This window comes from Chlorocebus sabaeus, chromosome 12 (genome assembly GCF_047675955.1).
Source record: "Chlorocebus sabaeus isolate Y175 chromosome 12, mChlSab1.0.hap1, whole genome shotgun sequence".
Classification (NCBI taxonomy): Eukaryota; Metazoa; Chordata; class Mammalia; order Primates; family Cercopithecidae; genus Chlorocebus; species Chlorocebus sabaeus.
The window spans coordinates 64,831,514-64,849,765 of NC_132915.1; the positions used below are offsets into that span (position 1 = coordinate 64,831,514).

Genomic DNA, 18,252 nt, shown 5'->3' on the forward strand with positions numbered 1-18,252 from the left:
GCTTTCCATAAGCCCACCCAAATATTCAGTTTTTCCTTGAATTTAAGGTGTACTTATTTTCCATCACTAAAAGTTTTTCTGAACAATATTATTGTAAAAATACTGGCCAGGTGCGGTGGCTCACGCCTGTAATCCCAGCACTTTGGGAGGCTGAGGTAGGAGGATCATGAGGTCAGGAGTTTGAGACCAGGCTGGCCAGTATGGTGTAACCCTGTCTCTACTACAAATACAAAAATTATTCAGGTACAAAAATTAGCCGGGTGTGGTGGTGCATGCCTGTATTCCCAGCTGCTCAGGAGGCTGAGGCAGAAGAATCACTTGAACCCGAGAGGCAGAAGTTGCACTGAGCCAAGATCGTGCCACTGCACTCCAGCCTGGGCAACAGAGCAAGACTCCATATCAAAAAAAAATATATATATATATATATACTGTTAGTTTCCCTATTCCATTTTTTAAAATATCTGTGATTTTAAAATATTTTTTACTAGCCCCCAAAAGTAAAAAGTTACATATCTTATAGCACTTTTATTCTGAATGATAGGTAACTTTGGGGTACAGATCTGTAATCACCACCATCCTCCAGAATATGGAATTTTCATTTGAGAGGTATGCTTTTGGACAATGAACCAAAGCAATTCCTTAATTTGATGAAAGTTCTATTACATAATCTTTAATAGTGATTTAGTACCTATAAGACTTTTGTCAAGTGTATATCTAATGTTATAAAACAATGTCATAAAACAGTACCATCTCTCTCAGCTCATTTTTGTTTGTACAGGTTGCAAACTGGGAGAAGCTTCTGATTTCATTGTCCGTCAAGGGACACTAATCCAGGTGCCATCATCTGCAGGGGAAGTTGGTTGTTATAAAATCTGTTCATGTGGACAAAGTGGACTCTTAGAAAACTGTATGGAAATGCACTGTATAGACCTCCAGAAGTCTTGTATTGTTGGAGGAAAAAGAAAAAGTGAGTCTTAAGCTCTGTTTTGTTTTTAATATGAGATTAGTTATTTTTACTTTGTAGGAAGAATATTGGATAGATTCTGACCAAAGAGTAAGGTCTGCATATCAGATACTCCGGGGCAGTATTTTTCAAACTATACAGAGCACTAGGACTTCTAAGGAAGTCTTTAGAAGTCTTTTCAAGAAGGGGCTAATGGCTAATAATAATTAATATTTATTGAATTCTAATCATGTGCTAAACACAAAGCTAAGTCTTGCCTTATATTATCTCATTAAATCCTCCAAGTTATACTTTGATATAGGCAATAATACCTGTATTACCCTTACTGCATAGATGAGGAAACTGATGCTTAAAGAGGTCACCCAGCTAGTAAATGACCAAAGCTGGATTCTACTCCAGGTCTAGTTGACTCCAGATCCCTTACCCTTCACAGGAAAGGACACAGGTAATCTTCCCCCAACCCTTTCCTCAGGCATACCCTAGCCCACCCTCACTTCACCAGAAGTGAAACTCAGATTTTGACATCATGGAAAGCAAGTGGGTACAGGCACTACACTGTTACGAGTTTGGGAAAAAAGTACATTAAAAAGTACTTTGACCCCCTTTCCTTTTGGGAAAAAAGTACATTAAAAAGTACTTTGACCACCTTCTCTAAAAATCTTAGACTCCTCTGCTTCCTTAACCATCTTTTGCTTGTAGCCCCAACAGCTGTTCGTGTCAATATATGATTTCAAACAATTGTGAGAAAACACCACTTTTGAGGATCTGTTCCCTCCCCACAAGCTTACTCTGCTACCCCATTTCTACTCCCATCCCCTACCCCTTCAACCATAGTAGTTCAGCTTTTATATGCTATTTAGTTTACTCTGCTGTGTGAGATTTGATTAAAAAGAAGAGTGCTCTTGGCTAAAATTAGCTCTCAAATTTCTGCCTTAGACCAAGTCAGGTATTTATCTCTTAATCCATATTCTGCTCGACTAAACTGTAAAGGTAGGTACTTTGTATAACAGAAAATATCAGGACAGATTCATTCCTTCTGTAACATTTCACTGACTAAATACCTATTCCGTATAAACGAGCATACTAGTGCCTTATGGAGCTGAAACCGGGATGAGGGATGAGATCATGCTTTACGGGTTAAGATGAGAGAATTTGAGCCAAAAAAAGTTGCAGACCAAGTGCTCTTCTGGGAGCTGGGCATTCCTGCTAGGGCATCAGAAGAGTCTTTGATCCAAAGATGGCATCAGGTCTGGCCCTGAAGATACAAGCTTTCAAAGCAGAAGGGGCAGCCAGAAATATTCTTAGAGGATAGGGAGCAGCCTGGTAAGACCAGCACTTCAGGGGCTTGGAGAAATACACTAGGAGGCAAGTATGAAAATATAAATACCACAGATTTTACTCTAGTTGGTACATTCAGAAGTCATCTTTCAAGAATGTTTGGCTGGGCACAGTGGCTCAGGCTTGTTATCCCAGAACTTTGGTAGGCCGGGGCAAGCAGATGGCATGAACCTAGGCACTCAAGACCAGCCTGGACAACATAGTGAAACCCTGTCTCTACAAAAAATACAAAAAATATCCAGATGTGGTGGTGTACACCTATAGTCCCAGCTACTTGGGAAGCTGAGGTGGGAGGATCACCTGAGTCTGGGAAGCAGAGGTTGCAGTGAGCTGGGATCACGCCAGTGCACTCCAGCCTGAGCTATAGAATGAGACCCTGTCTCAAAAAATAAAAATAAAAAAAGGGATTTCCATTTTAAAACTTGTTGAACTATTAAAATTGTAATATGTGCTCTATTTCTCAGTGCGTGATATAGATCAACATTTTCTTTCTCTTTCTGTCAGGTCATGGAACATCCTTTAGTATTGACTGCAATGTCTGTTCTTGTTTTGCTGGCAATTTGGTGTGTTCTACCCGCCTTTGCCTCAGTGAGCACAGTTCAGAAGATGACCGTCGTACCTTCACAGGTGACCTTGATCGCCCAGAGTCTGTCCTCAGGGGCCATCATTTCTTTGCACACATTTTTCCCTTCAAGGCAGCTTCTCCAGTCTTAACTGCAAGTGTACACAATAAAATCAATACAGAATCTAAGGGCAAGATGCATTTCCTCCCTGGATCTTGGTTTCTTCCTCTATGAATTGAAGGTATTATACTAAATGGTATCTTAGGGCCCTTGGCACTAATGTTCTGGAATTTCATGAGTCAAAAAGAACAGAGCCAGTGATTGGAATGGGTTTAATTAAACTGAACTTTTCTACCTGATAAAATACCCCATTTACCCCTACCGCTATGATCTAAAATGTCCATGCATGTTCTCAGTTTGTTTCTTAGCACCTTCTTCCTCAGCCTACCTTAGCTTACTTCTTCCTCTAGACTCCCACAAACAATAATATCCCAGAATATTACTTTCTTGACTTTCCTATGCTTTGCTGCTCTTATTATTCTTACACCAACATAAGGAAGTGAAAAGGCTAGTGAGATGGGATGCTTTCCTCTTGTGAAGCTATTGTTGCCAATAGCAACAGCACAGTCTGCTGGTTTATCTTGATATCTGCTTTTTCCTAGATCTAAAATACCTTTGGTTGTGGGTTAAAAGTTACTAGGTAGTTGCCCTTGCCCCCATTTCATGCTGCTGCAGTGGCAACTTGATTATTCTTTCCCCAGAATTAGTATTACATGCGGAGAGGGGTAGGGGCTGGGTGGAGGAGAAGTGGAGGAGAGGAGAGTAAGGATTTACCAACCTTGTACTTCCAGTCCATTGGAAATAAAAAGGGGATCAGAAATAAGAAGTGAATGGCAGACTGGTAAGGAATTAGAGGTAGGACGAACTCTACCCCAGCCTTCACTGCTTTATCATCATCATCCTTTATTATTAACCTTTGCCCTGCTCAAGCGAGGACTATTCATTCTGCTTAGAGAAACCATAGAGGGATATGGGGATAAACAATAAGCAAAGGATTTACAAGGAAGACTTTTTTTATTTTTTTGTTAATGTCTAAATGTTTTTAGAAGTTGAGCTTTACAACTAGCAAGACCCCTGTTTCCTATAGTGTGTGGCCCATGGTGTCCTGGGATAAATTAAGTCAATGACTGTTGAGCTAACAGACTAAGGAAATTTTACTGACCCATAACTGTGCCACATTTCTTGGGACCCAGTGTCCCACTCCAAATATGACTCAGAGAAAGATGTTCATAACAATTTGTAAGTCTTAAAATTACAATAATTTTCTAAGTTACCATCTTGGACATGAGAGTGGAAGGAACATACAACCTTCACTCTTTCTTTCTTTTTTTTTCTGAGAAGGAACTTTCCTCTTGTTGCCCAGGCTGGAGTGCAATGGCGTGATCTCGGCTCACTGCAACCTCCACCTCCTCAGTTCAAGTGATTCTCCTGCCTCAGCCTCCCAAGTAGCTAGAATTACAGGCATGCACCACCACACCGTTCTAATTTTGTATTTTTAGTAGAGACAGCATTTCTCCATGTTGGTCAGGCTGGTCTCAAACTCCCCACCTCAGGTGATCCACCCACCTCAGCCTCCCAAAGTGCTGGGATTACAGGTGTGAGCCACTGTGCCCAGCCCACTCTTTCTTATGCTTGGTATGAGCCTTTAACATTCAAGAAATACCCACACCAGACTTCAAACATCTAAATTCTAGATTTCATATGCCAAATCGGGAGAAACAGTCTTTACTTTCCCTACCTCTAGCCTTGTTAATAGGGGTCTCTATCTGGGATCAAGGTCTAGAAGCCCTCAACTAGCTGGCAATAAAAAGGACAAAGGAAAGCCATCTTGCAGACAAGCTATTCAGAGCATTGCTGCCTTTAAAAACACTGTCAGAGATACGAGAGGTTTTTCCTGACTTAATTTACAATTCTATTTTAACATGAGGCCTTCACATGATTGCTCATGATTTGCCTTAACAAGGAAATACAAGGGGAGGGGAACATCTAAGGGGAGGGGAAATATACACATACATATTTTTGAGGCTGTTTCCTCTCCTCAGGTCTGCCCTGTAACTGTGCAGATCAGTTTGTCCCCGTATGTGGGCAGAATGGGCGCACTTACCCCAGTGCCTGCATTGCTCGCTGTGTGGGCCTCCAAGACCATCAGTTTGAGTTTGGATCATGCATGTCAAAGGATCCATGTAATCCTAATCCCTGCCAAAAAAACCAAAGGTAAGTCAAATGGCTTCTTATTTTATTCAACTGAAGGCTAGTACTTACAAAGCATCTACCATATACCAGACAGTGAAAACCCAAAGGTAAATTAAGAAATCATCTCTGCCCTGAAGAGTTTGGAGTCTGGAGGGAAAGAGAGCCATGTAAAGCTGCTTGATAAGGTGCTGCTCTTGGGAGCCCAGAAGTAGGGCAGTTAATGCAGCCTGGGCAAGGCTCTGGGGGAGCCTCTAGAGATTGTGATACCTAGCTGAATCTAGAAAGATGAGTAAGAGATTGCAGGCAAGGTTTGCAGTAGAGAAAAGGTGGTGGTGGTGAAGGCAGACTAACAAGAGTCGTGGCTGCTGGAAATGTTATCTCCATAACATTGTTATCTCCATGTTATCTCCATAGCATGGTGTCTGTTGGGCACTAAAGCAGTTCTGTAGGACTGAAACAGAAAATGTAGCATAAGGAGAGGTAGCAGAAGAGATGAGAGGAAAGGGTGTATTTTTATTAGTAGCTGTCACCTGATAGTTAAGGGAAATTTTCTTCTAGTTATATGTATCCGTTTTAGAAGTTGGACATGAGAAATCTCTGGAAATGCAACTTCACTACTATTTGAAAGTATTTGTTTTGAGCTCCTTTCTCTACTGTTTCCTCACTTGAGCTCAGAAGACAGTTGCCTCAGCCTTAATGATGGATTTCTGCATGTGGCAGCCACCAGGGCAGGAGTCTTGCTGACCCTTAGGTTACAGCCTTCTGGAAGCAGAGTGTTTACTGGCTTACCTGAATGACCTGAACAGTACACATTCCAATGCCACAGTGCTTTCCTAAGCAATTGCTGCTTCTCCATCCTGAAAACCCTGGTGTAATATGGAGGGAGGGGGAGATTTTCTCATGTGTTAAAAGAAATGGCAAAGAATTAGTCATCCATCTGCCAAAGTTTATACAATGAAACTAATCCAAGAAAGTTTCTATGGAAAGAAGATAGGATGCAACACATAGGAAATAAGCTGAAAGAATAATACAGGTTGTGTTGGGAGGTAGAATTGAGGACTGTTTTAATATTTGTTCATTGTTTTCTGCATTGGCTAGCCTTTCTGAATAAGGTTGTCCTGCTTTTATAATAAAACAATAAAAATAAATGTCAAAGTGGGAAGGCCTTCCTGAGTATATACAAGATTGAAAAATTAGTTACATGAACCTCAAAATTTTCTGCATGGTAACAGACAAATGACACACTGGAAGGAATATCGCAGAGAAAGCGCTGATGTCCTTGTAATATAAAGAGCCCCTGCAAATCAATTTGAGAAAGATCAACCTAATATCAAAATGGACAGAGATCAATAACCTAATAGAAAAATGGACCAAGGACATAAACATAAAAAAAGAAATCCAAATGGTTCTTAAACATTTGAAAAGGTACTTTTATTTGTTAGGGTAAGTAATTCTAGCAACTGTATACAAATTCCAAATACCAATAATTTCACAGAGTAGATAATTACATAAAGCCTATTTGTTTATTCAGCAGGTGGCTTTCCGTGTGATCATTCAGAGACATGGGATCCTTCCACATGGTGACTCTGTCTTCTCCTACAGCCTCACAGTCCTCTTCTGGGTCTTCTGCATTTGGGCAGCAGATAAGAGAAGGGGGATAGTGGGGATTGCTCTTAAGAAGCTTTAATAGGCCACATGTAAAAGTAACATTCATCACTACTTCCAGCCACATTCCATTGTCTAGAACTCAGTCTGTTGGCCATAATGAATTCCAGGGAGACTGGGAGATATAATTTAGATACATACCCAGGAAGAAAGTGAAGTGAATTTGATAAACATCTAGACAATCTGCCACAATGCTTAACCCTCCTCATATTAAGAGAAATGTAAATTAAATTAAAACTACAATTGTATACCACTTTTCATCTGTCAGACTGGCAAAGCTAAAGTTTAGTAACATAATATAGGGAAATAGCTGTTTTCATACAAGAGGGAGCTGGAGGAGGATTGCTACATCCTCTGTGGAGGGTAGTTTGGGCAAATTTGCAGTTTTAAATGCACATACCCTTTGGATCAGCACATATAAATGCTTATCCTTACATGAGATATATCTGTAAGGATAAATAAGAAAGTGATAGCTCACACCTGAAATCCCAGCACTTTGGGAAGCCGAGGCAGGCAGATCACTTGAGCTCAGGAGTTCGAGACCAGCCCGGGCAACATGGTGAAACCCTGTCTCTACCAAAAATTAGCTGGACATGGTGGCTCCCCCCTGTAGTCCCAGCTACTCAGGAGGCTGAGGCAGTAGAATCGCTTGAACCCAGGAGACAGCAGCTGCAGCAAGCCAAGATGGTGCCACTGTACTCCAGCCTGGGTGACAGAGCAAGACTCCATTTCAAAAAAAAAAAAACACTAAAAGAAAGAAATTGGTAATAGTGGTTCCTCTAGGAAGGGGAACTAGGTGTCTGGGACACAAGAGTAGAAGGGAGGCCTATTTTTCACTGTGTACCATTTTGTACTTTTTAAGTTTCACCATGGCCTCGTATTTATCTGTTCAAAAAATAATTAATTGTGGCTGGGCACAGTGGCTCACGCCTGTAATCCCAGCACTCTGGGAGGCAGAGGTGGGTGGATCACTTGAGGCCAAAAGTTCAAGACCAGCCTGACCAACATGGTGAAGCACCATCTCTACTAAAAATACAAAAATTAGCCAGACATGGTGGCACACACCTGTAATTCTGGCTACTCAGGAGGCTGAGGCAGGAGAATCACTTGAACCTGGGAGGCAGAGGTTGCAGTGAGCTGAGATCATGCCACTGCCCTCCAGCCCGGGTGACAGAGCAAGACTCTGTCTCAAATAATAATAATAATAATAGTTAAAAAAAGAAAGAATTGTATTCACCCATCAAGCATCTACTGATGTTCCAGGCATTTTTCTAAATATTAGGACATAGCAACAAGCGAGACAGATCAAGTCTCTGTACTGCTCACGTTTACTTTTATTTGCCCCCAGATTCTCAACCTTTTTTTATGATCCTCTTATTTCCATATACTCAAATTGATCAAGCTTTTTCTCTCAAAATTACCAAATTTCCCCTGATAGTCCTGTTTCTCATCCCTTGCATATTAATAGGTAATGAAGTTCTAAATATTATTTTCCATTATTTCTCTTCAAATATTTTAAATTTCCATAAAACCATGACTAAGTGCATTGTAATTTCAAACCATTTCATGCATAGTGGTGGTGGTAGTGATTTTGGTGCAGGAGGTTAGCCCTAAAAAGAGTATAAATCATTTCCTTTGAAATTAAAATAACACTAGCTATTGTATGCTTCCTCTTTTATTTTATAAACTAATATTTATATATCTTAGTATTTAAAATACCCAGTGAAAGCTAAACATTTTCATGGGTCTTATCTTCTTATAGAAAGTTATGTAAACCCTTTATAAAAATTAGGAAAGCAGAAAAAAGCCTAAAGAAGAAAAGAGTCACCATCCCTAGCCCCTCTGAAGGAGCTCAGGAATTGAGAATGAAGCAAGGTCCTCATCTTACTAGGAAAGACCAGCTTCATGGTGGCATTCTCTCAGTCATTTGCAACCAGCCAGTATCAGCTCCTCAGTCTTGTAGGCACAAAAACCTGAATTATTTTAGGACATAGAGTGAGGTCTTTTCTTAAGATTGACTCATATTAGCCAAACGGGAAGTTAAGTCCCTGGAAGTGTTTCATTTGTTATTGAATGCAAGACCTCCAGCCTCAGGCTCTAGCCTGTCTGTTGGCCTCATATCATGGCCCTTCTGCTATAGGTCTGTCTGTGCCTCCTTGGCTCCTGCCCTCTGGGTCACCTGCCATTTCTCCAGCACCACATTCCTTGAGCATCACACCTGTGTTTATGGCTGCTGTCTCAGCCTGGCAAGCCTGTGCTGCCCCCTTCACCCCCCAGGCTCCAGCTAGAACACTGCCTCCTCCCCATGCTTTCTTCAGGCTCCCCAGACGAGAATGACTCATCCCCGCGAGCTTCGTGCACATCTTTTCTACCTTTTAGCCTACTTTTTATACAGGCTTGACTCTCCCACTTACATGTGCTCTTTGGAGATAGGACTGCCCCAATTCATGTCTTGCTCTCTCTTCAGCCTCCTATGCCTCATCTAGTGCTTTGCTAGCCCCACCACAGTCCCTCCCTACATTGGTTCATGGTGCAGCATTCATCTTTTTCAGGTGCATACCCAAACCACAGGTCTGCCTGACGACTTTTGATAAATTTGGATGTAGCCAATATGAGTGTGTACCAAGACAGCTCGCGTGTGACCAGATCCAAGATCCTGTTTGTGACACAGACCACATGGAGCACAACAATCTCTGCACTTTATACCAAAGAGGAAAAAGCCTCTCTTACAAAGGCCCCTGCCAGGTACAGTGCTTTGGCTGACAAAACAAAGTACACTAGGGATAAAATTGGTTTATGATCTTTGACAGATGAATCAACAGTAAGACCAGCTGAGAGTCTTCTGTGAATCTTGTCAAATCTATAGCACCCAGTCCTCCACTAAAAAGGAAGACTGGCTCCTTCTCCTAACTCCGGAAGCTCTCTTGCTAGTGTGTGTACCTTTGCACAACTGGTGTACAATCAAGAACAGAGAATGGCTTCTTGCAGCCCACTCCTAGGAAAAGAACTTAAAAGTTTCACACCCCTGGCATGGTCAACATCATTCTTCTTATAGTTCTCTGGGCCCTCACTAAGAAACAAAGCAGGAAGAATGTGAGTCAAAAACCAAGAAAAGTTTTCCCACTCTTCCCACATCGGTCCCACCTCCCAAGGTACTGAAAAGTGATTGAAATTTTCTCTAAGACTTAATGTCTTTTTACATCATCTTATCTCTCAGTCTTTTAGGTTTGTGGAATCTGCATTCATGTTTTAAGGAAAAAAACTGGGCCGGGTGCGGTGGCTCACGCCTGTAATCCCAGCACTTTGGGAGGCTGAGGCAGGCAGATCACAAGGTCAGGAGTTCAAGACCAGCTTGACCAACATGGTGAAATGCCATCTCTACTAAAAATACAAAAATTATCTGGGCATGATGGCACATGCCTGTAATCCCAGCTACTCAGGAGGCTGAGGCAGGAGAATTGCTTGAACCCGGGAGGCAGAGGTTGCAGTGAGCCGAGATCATGCCATTGCACTCCAGCCTGGGCAACAGAGCAAGACTCCGTCTAAAAAAAAAAAAAAAAAAAAAGGACAATTCCTTTTGAGGTTTCTCACATGTACCACTGATTTTATGCTTCCCCTCTCCCTGGGGCCCCACTTTGGGCCCAGCGTCTCCTGCCCACAACCAACTAACACTTGAGATGATTGCTTCACATTCTCTGGTCTTCACGGTTAGAAAAATTCCGTCATAATGTCTCCCTGAAACATGCTTGTTTTCTCTCAGAGCTCTGTGCCGTTTGCATTGATCCCGTCTACCCTAAATTCTCAGTCTTCTCCTCCTACTTGTTCCCTCCTCCTGGCTGTGATTTTTCTCTGATCTATTCCTGACCTACCTGTTGGCTCCAGAGTCTGTCTACCCCACTGCTCCCTCTACTCCTCCCTCTCCTTATCCCATACCCAGCATGAAATGATAAGACCTCTGCATTTGCATGAAGATTGATCTGGTTGTCTTCAAAGAGGCACTTCTGGGATACTAATAGAAGTCTGGGTACAGCGGAGAGAGGTGGCAGGAAAGAAGATTTTTATCTCTTATCATTTCACATGAGCACCCAGATCCCAGAGAGGCTGAGAAAAGTAATCTTTGAGTTCATCTGGAGACACCCATGTTGCTCCCCACCCCACCACCCCCACCCCAGCATTTAGCCCACTTCAGGAGCTTAAGAGGTCCGCATAATTTATACCTGTGTCTTTTTTCCTTCCTGAAAATAGGGAAGCATGCTGTATACTCTTGGTTGGAAAAGGTACACCATAGACATTTCCAGGCTAAATGTGATTTGTTTGCCCCAGCCCTTTTGCAGAGCAACCGAGCCCGTTTGTGGGCACAATGGTGAGACCTACAGCAGCGTATGTGCTGCCTACTCGGATCGCGTGGCGGTCGATTACTATGGGGACTGCCAGGCCGTCGGGGTCCTCTCAGAGCACAGCTCCGTTGCTGAGTGTGCTTCTGTCAAGTGTCCTTCGCTCTCGGCAGCTGGATGCAAACCCATCATCCCACCGGGTAGGCTGGCAGTATCGGGGTGGACAGGGGAGAACTGGGAAGATTTGCTTATCTGCCTCCAGAGAGTGAGTCATTGAGAAGAGAGCTGACTAGTTCATTTAAGTTTTTCAGAAAGTCTTGACGAGATTCTTCTGCTGATCATACTCACTACTTTGGGTTGACCTTAAAAAACTAGGGCTTGCCTTAGATATCATCTGGTGTCCTGCTATTTTAAAACAATACAGCAGCCTTGCCTCAAGCTAAATCTTACACCAAACACCAATATATAAACAGATAAAGCAGTATTCAATTATGAAAATTAGGGTTATTAAATGCATAGTTTACTTATTAATGAATAATGAATTACTAATTAATGAATAAAGTAGTTTTGATGAACACAAACTTTTGACATTGAGAGAAATAGAAGACAGTTGTTGTCTTAGATTGGCCTTAGCATCTAATTTAATTGTTTTAGTTGCATATAATCAGAAAAGTTTCGTTTCGTACAGACTGCTTTTAGCAGTATGTTTTTTAAAACAGCTTACCTTACAATCTCACACTCTTCAGTCAAACAGAAGTAGCAGAAGAGACTTTATTCCAAGTCTGCACAGAACAGGTTAATCTGGAGTCTAACAGCTTCATTCCTCCATCCGTTAATTCATCAAATGTTTACTTAGCTTTCACTATGTGCCAGATGCTCCTCTCAGCACTGGAGACACAGCAGTAAGAAAAAGCCCTTTTCCTCCTGGAGACCATGTTCTGAGGGAGATGACAGACCAAACACAAGTTGCCATGCAAATCCGCACTAAACCAGATGGCAGCAAGTACGATGACACGAAATGAAGGGGAATTGGAGGGACCCAGGGTAGAGAGGCTGCTAATGGATTGGTTAAATCTCTGTTGTGTTAAAATATGGCATAATATTATATTTGATTATGCCATATTCTGTTATGGGTTTTAACAGTTTAAAATAATTTTTAAAATTGAATTTGAATCGGCTGGGCGTGGTGGCTCACGCCTGTAGTCCCAGCACTTTGGGAGGCTGAGGCTGGCGGATCACGAGGTCAGGAGATTCAAACCATCCTGGCTAACATGGTGAAACCCCGTCTCTACTAAAAATGCAAAAAAATTAGCCGAGTGTGGTGGCGGGCGCCTGTAGTCCCAGCTACTCCAGAGGCTGAGGCAGGAGAATGCCTTGAACCCAGGAGGCGGAGCTTGCAGTGAGCCGAGATTGCACCACTGCACTCCAGCCTGGGCGACAGAGCAAGACTCCGTCTCAAAAATAAAATAAAATAAAATTTGAATCAAACACTCATGGAACCCCTGAAACACCAACTCCCTTGTTTTGCAGACAGGGAAGCAAGGCCCGGCAGAAGCATTTGCCCAGAATCACATAGTGAGTTTTGAGGTAGAGCAGGATCAGTCCCCAGGTCTCTTGAAAAGCCGGCTCTCTCTGTGCTATCCGCACCACAACCTTCTCACTCCGAGGAGTGGTGAAGGATGAAAAGCAGGGGTAGAGGAAGGATTTTGGTAAATGTAGAGATGAGAGGACCCCAGGTTGGTCAAGGAACTTATATAAAGGTACAGTCTTTGGGAAGGACACTGTAACTCTCCTCCCCAAAATGAAGGGCTGGACATTTCACTAAGGATTTTCAATTCTATTTGTTTCTAATTCTGAACACACATAAAATGGTTTCTGTTATACAGGTGCTTGTTGCCCATTATGTGCTGGGATGTTAAGAGTTTTATTTGACAAAGAAAAACTGGATACTATTGCCAAGGTAAATGGCTTTATATGCAGATGCTATTGAAATCTTACTGCTAAGCCTCTCAGTAATCCTAGAGAGTAGAATGTGTTGTCCTCATTCATAGATAAAGAAACTAATCTTCAGAAAAGCAACTTTCCCAGGGCCATATGCCCTTAATCAGTAGGACGAGGGTTTGCACCCAGGCTGGCTGACTCCCAAGCCCATGTTCCTCCCCTCTACACCCTGGCTGTGCACATCACAGTCATCCTGAGCCTTTCTCAGAAAAGGTCCCTGCTGGCACAGTAAGCATAGGTGGGGCTGCAGGCAGAGCCAGGTAGCCAGAGACTGGTGGGTGCCCAGGTGGTTTTGAGGTCGCCTCCCCTCACACCAGTCCCCGTGACTCCTGAGGGGACCTTCTGGAGCCATGCCCATTCCCTGCATAGTTCTGCCCTTTCTCTTTTCTGCACCATCACAGGGCTCCAGAAGTGTTGCACCCAACACTTGCCACAACCTAGAGATTTATCCCCATTTTGATTACACCTGTATTTTTAAAAACCCTGTGACCTCTACCTCAGAACAGTCACTTTTTAAAAAAAGTGTTTCTGGTGAGAGTATTTATCTTCACTACAGAGCTTCTCGGTCAAGCAAAACCCCATTGTGGTGGACTAGAGAGTCAGAATTTGGCCTAGCGAAGCTGTGGTTGGGCCTTCCGCTGAGGGCTGTGTGGTCAAAAGAGCCTCCTCAGCTGGCAGCCCAAAGCAAGGGAGCTTAGGCAGTCATAGGAATTCTTCTTTTTTTCAGGTAATAGCATGTTTTCTCTTTCCAGGTAACAAATAAAAAGCCAATAACAGTTCTGGAAATACTTCAGAAAATCCGCATGCACGTGTCTGTCCCACAGTGTGATGTGTTTGGATACTTCAGCATTGAATCAGAAATTGTGATCCTGATCGTTCCTGTCGATCACTATCCAAAAGCTCTGCAGGTGGGTTCAGCACACGTTGTGAAGCCATCTTGTCACTTTCCAGTTTGGTGCACCTAGGAGGGGGTGGTTACAAACTAGGACCGAGGAAGGATCATGGGTGAGGGAGTGGAGGCATTTGGGAAGTTCAACGGGGCAGGAGGGAGAAAAGCAAGGCAGTCTCTAAAGGACTGAGCACTTTGCCAGTGGCTGAGACCTGGTGCACATTTGACAGTGGGATGCAGAGGCACCAGGGTAGGAGAGGGATTAAGATACTGCGACTGGGAGTGTGCACAGCTGGACGGGGTCCGAGAAATCACTGTCTCTAATCTACCCATGGTACAGGCAAGGCAGCTGAGGCCCAAGCCAGGGCAGTAACTGGCGCAAGTCATGCAGTGATAAAGCCAGAATAGACTCCAGTCTCCTGAGAGCTGTGTGCCCACTGTGGAGGAAGATCCCATCAGAGCTGGTCTTGTGGGCTCCATTGTTTCTTCATCAGTCTAGAGACATGTAGAACCCCACTCATGTAGACCCAAGTTTCAACATCAAAGGCAGTGAGGGCTCAAGGGAAGGGAATGAATGCAAGCAGTCTGTGAATCACTAGAAACTCATCTAGTCCAATTGTTTTCCTTTTCATGTTTCAATGGACATTAAAATTGTATTTCCTGTGACCCTAATTAACCATGTAAGGATAAAGTCTAAATGTGGGTAAGAGGTGTGAGTAACAGGTGTGGAAAAATGAAAACAGTTGATTGATTAGGGCAGTGGCATTGTGGGTTATTTCTTGTCTTTCTCTTTTCTTTTTTCTTCTTTTCTTTGAGATGGGGTCTTGCTACATTGCCCAGGCTGGTCTCGAATTCCTAGGCTCAAGCTATCCTCCCACCTTCGCCTCCCAAAGTGCTAGGATTACAGGCATAAGCCACCACACACGGCCAATTATTTCTTTTCTGGTTTGATTTCCATTAATGTTGCTACATTTATGTAATAAACTAAAACTATAATAAAATGTTACGTAGGATAAGAACAGAAGGACAAAGAGAAAGTAAATGCCATCTGAGGCCATGCTACTTTTAGGATATATGTGGAATTTGTCTGGCTTGACGTTGAAAATGTTCTGTGGTTTTATATTAAAAGAATCTTGTTTCTCCTCACAGATTGAAGCCTGCAATAAAGAAGCAGAGAAGATTGAGTCCCTTATCAACTCTGACAGTCCGACTTTGGCGTCCCATGTCCCTCTCTCTGCCCTCATCATTTCCCAGGTACAGGTCTCCAGCAGTGTGCCATCAGCTGGCGTCAGGGCCAGGCCTTCTTACCACTCCTTCCTCCTTCCCCTCAGCCTGGGCCTTGCCTTGCACTTGCTCTGGACGTATAACTGACTGCCCACGGAAGGTGCAGAATGCTCCTCCACCTCACTCTCCTGCCTTGAGAAAGACATTCAGGACTGCTGGTTTGTAGTTGAATAGTGGCCAAGGAAAGGCATATGTCACCTCTATTCACCACACAGTATTTTTTTTTTTAATTCACCAATATCAGTAGGATTTTTGTTTTGTTTTTACAAATGTTAAAATGTGTTGTTCCAAATACTAGTGAAAAGAGAACGTGTCTTCCTGGTAGGCCACTGCCGCATGATTTCCATTTCCTCATCAGATGGGGCCCCCACTCAAAAGCAAATTTATCTCTGGAAAATGAGATGACCACTTTTTACAAAGACGACTCACTTTACTATCAGGTTCACAAACCTCATTTCAGAGTTATTTTTGAAGTATTAAGGTTCCCATTACGTTTGTTTTGTTTACAGATAATGACCTACTCTGTCTAGAAGCTAGGGGTCCCAGTGAAGAGCCACTGCCATTAGAGAATATGAAATATAGATAAAGCATCTTTGAAATTATTATGTAAATTATCAGGCAAATTTGCATGAAATTACAGAAATTTAATTCAGAACCCCAACTACTGTCTTATGCAAAAGCAAGCTGATTAAATGGCACTCATATAATTACGTGTTGTAAGCGACAGGCTCACTGGTCACAGGTTTGTGTCTATGACTTTTGTGAAAGGGAGAAGTGACATTGTATCAAAGCATCTTGCATTATGCAATTTTTATATTAACCAGATATATATTCATCGGTATTCATCCGAGTTAAATGTAGAGTTTTTAAACATCAATCTTTAAACCAATTGCTGCTACTTATATAATTGCCAAAAAGTGAAATAATGAGTAGTTCATGTAAATAATACATTATATTTCTATTTTATTATGAAGAAGGTGAATAGCCATATTTGTAAAATGACAATCATGTGTGTTAACCCAGTACTTTCCGTTCGTGAAAACACATTTGCTTTTTGTGATATGCACAATGTAGATAAGTGTTCTGTCTTTCTTTCTTTTTTGATATAGAAGTATAAATAATTATGGTTTATATATTTAAAAGTGTCAAGCTGAGTATTAAAATGTCTGCATGTTGTCTAAGAAATTGAATACTTTGAATGTGTTTCACAGTTTGAAATAAGCTATTTGATGTAATACTTCTTGTGTGTATGCACATGAACTTAGATTTTACATGAAGTATTTTTTCAGTATTATATGTACCCTCTGAAATACATAGGGATATGCGTATTATACCCAAATGTTGCTGAAAAGTGGGCACTTAAAGCTTTCAGAATATGTCAGTGCTGATGTAGCATGTCTGTTGCAATTGCCTTTTTTCTGTATAAATGTCTTTAATGCAATATACTGGAAAGCTTTTCTATTTTAATAAAAATAATTTTTATATGATCATGCATGCTTCTAAGCAATGTCAACATTCAAAAATGAAGCCACTGATCACTCTTAGGTGAGCTGTGTCCTTTGTTCTGGGATGAGAAGTCATGGAAATTAGCCGGGTGTGGTGGCACATGTCTGTGGTCCCATATACTCGGGAGGCTGAGGCTGGAGAATTGCTTGAATCTGGGAGGTGGAGGTTGCAGTGAGCCGAGATCGCACCACTGCACACCAACTTGTCTCATACCTGAGACAGAGTGAGACCCCATCTCAAAAACAAGAAAAAAAAGTAATAGAGTGCTATTATCCCAAGCCAAGGGCCCTGGGAGAGCAGGCCAGTTAGGACACAGTTGGTCAGACCAGAGGGCAGGCAGTGACACAGAGTCAAATACAAAGACCCCAGGTTTCAGCTTTCAGGACAGAGAGAGCTTCAGGCCTTCCAAGACCCAGGAGCATACTAGGCAGTTCTCCCCACCGTGCTGGTCCTGATGTTCCAGTTCCAGGGTACACTTGGGGCAGGGAGACCATGGGAACATGGAGGTGGAGAGCTGCTGATGGGACCAGAGAAATGGTACCAAACAGCTTAGGCTAAGTCCCAAAACTTCAGTGGCTTACAACAGAGGCTTCTATTTTGTTCCCTTCAGATGTCCATTGTGGGTCAGCTGCCACGCCTGATGCTATCTTCACTCCAGACCCATTCCGGTGTCCTCACAAAGGGGAGAAAAGAGACATAGAGGACCACAAGCTGGCCCTGAAGTCTCTGCTTAGAAGTGATGCTGTCATTTCTTCCTACGTTTTACTGGCCAAAGCAAGTCATATGGCCACTCCAGAGCTCAAAGGGTGGGGATGTACAGTCTTCCCATGGTGTTTTGTGTGTGTTGGGGGAGGGACAGTAAGTATTTTGAATAATACAGTCTACCATAGAGGTCTTTTCTCTTCAGGATAGGACAACAGCCAGGACTGACAAGATTTTTTATTAGAGAAGTAGATGTTCCCAGCCTGGTCAACATAGCAAGAACCCATCTCAAGAAAAAATGCAAGGTGTTTACAGGACAGGTTGGAGAAGGTGATTAAATTGTACAGGCAACCTGCCGTGGGAGGTATGAGCTGGGGGAGAGAGCGTCTAACAAGGGGGAAGACGCAAGCCCTCGAAAAGAGGGTTGGTTTGCACCAGGCCTGGAAGAAATCAGGAGGCTTTGCCAGATGGCTTTGAGAAAGGCATTCTAAGTAGGAGGTACAGCTTGAGCAAAGGTGCAGAAACGACAGAGTCCAGGTCCATTCCAGGGGTAGAACAGCAGGGCTGACGTGTGAGGGGCGTGGTGTGGGGAGGTATAAGGCAGATCCGATGTGCCCAGGTTGAATGCCAGGCCATAGTGGCATCCTAAGGCTCTGCCCTTGTCCTTCCAGCTACACTGACCAGCCCGGATAGCTCTAGCCTGCAAAGGATTGTGTGCCCCAAACTTCAGTGCCACAAGACCTTCAAGACCAT

General features: G+C 42.8%; 1 protein-coding gene across 1 annotated transcript in view; it reads left to right on the top strand.

The window, feature by feature from the left end:
- The window catches only part of RECK (reversion inducing cysteine rich protein with kazal motifs), an 86,290-nt gene extending 69,509 nt beyond the window's left edge, over positions 1–16,781 (top strand). The window contains exons 14-21 of the mRNA XM_007968758.3: positions 779–967; positions 2,807–2,929; positions 4,968–5,139; positions 9,336–9,528; positions 11,107–11,317; positions 13,004–13,077; positions 13,871–14,026; positions 15,157–16,781. Coding sequence (XP_007966949.2) covers positions 779–967; positions 2,807–2,929; positions 4,968–5,139; positions 9,336–9,528; positions 11,107–11,317; positions 13,004–13,077; positions 13,871–14,026; positions 15,157–15,378 — 1,340 coding nt within the window. The 3' untranslated portion in view covers positions 15,379–16,781. The remainder of the gene's footprint in view (positions 1–778; positions 968–2,806; positions 2,930–4,967; positions 5,140–9,335; positions 9,529–11,106; positions 11,318–13,003; positions 13,078–13,870; positions 14,027–15,156) is intronic.
- The last annotated feature ends 1,471 nt before the right edge of the window (positions 16,782–18,252 follow it).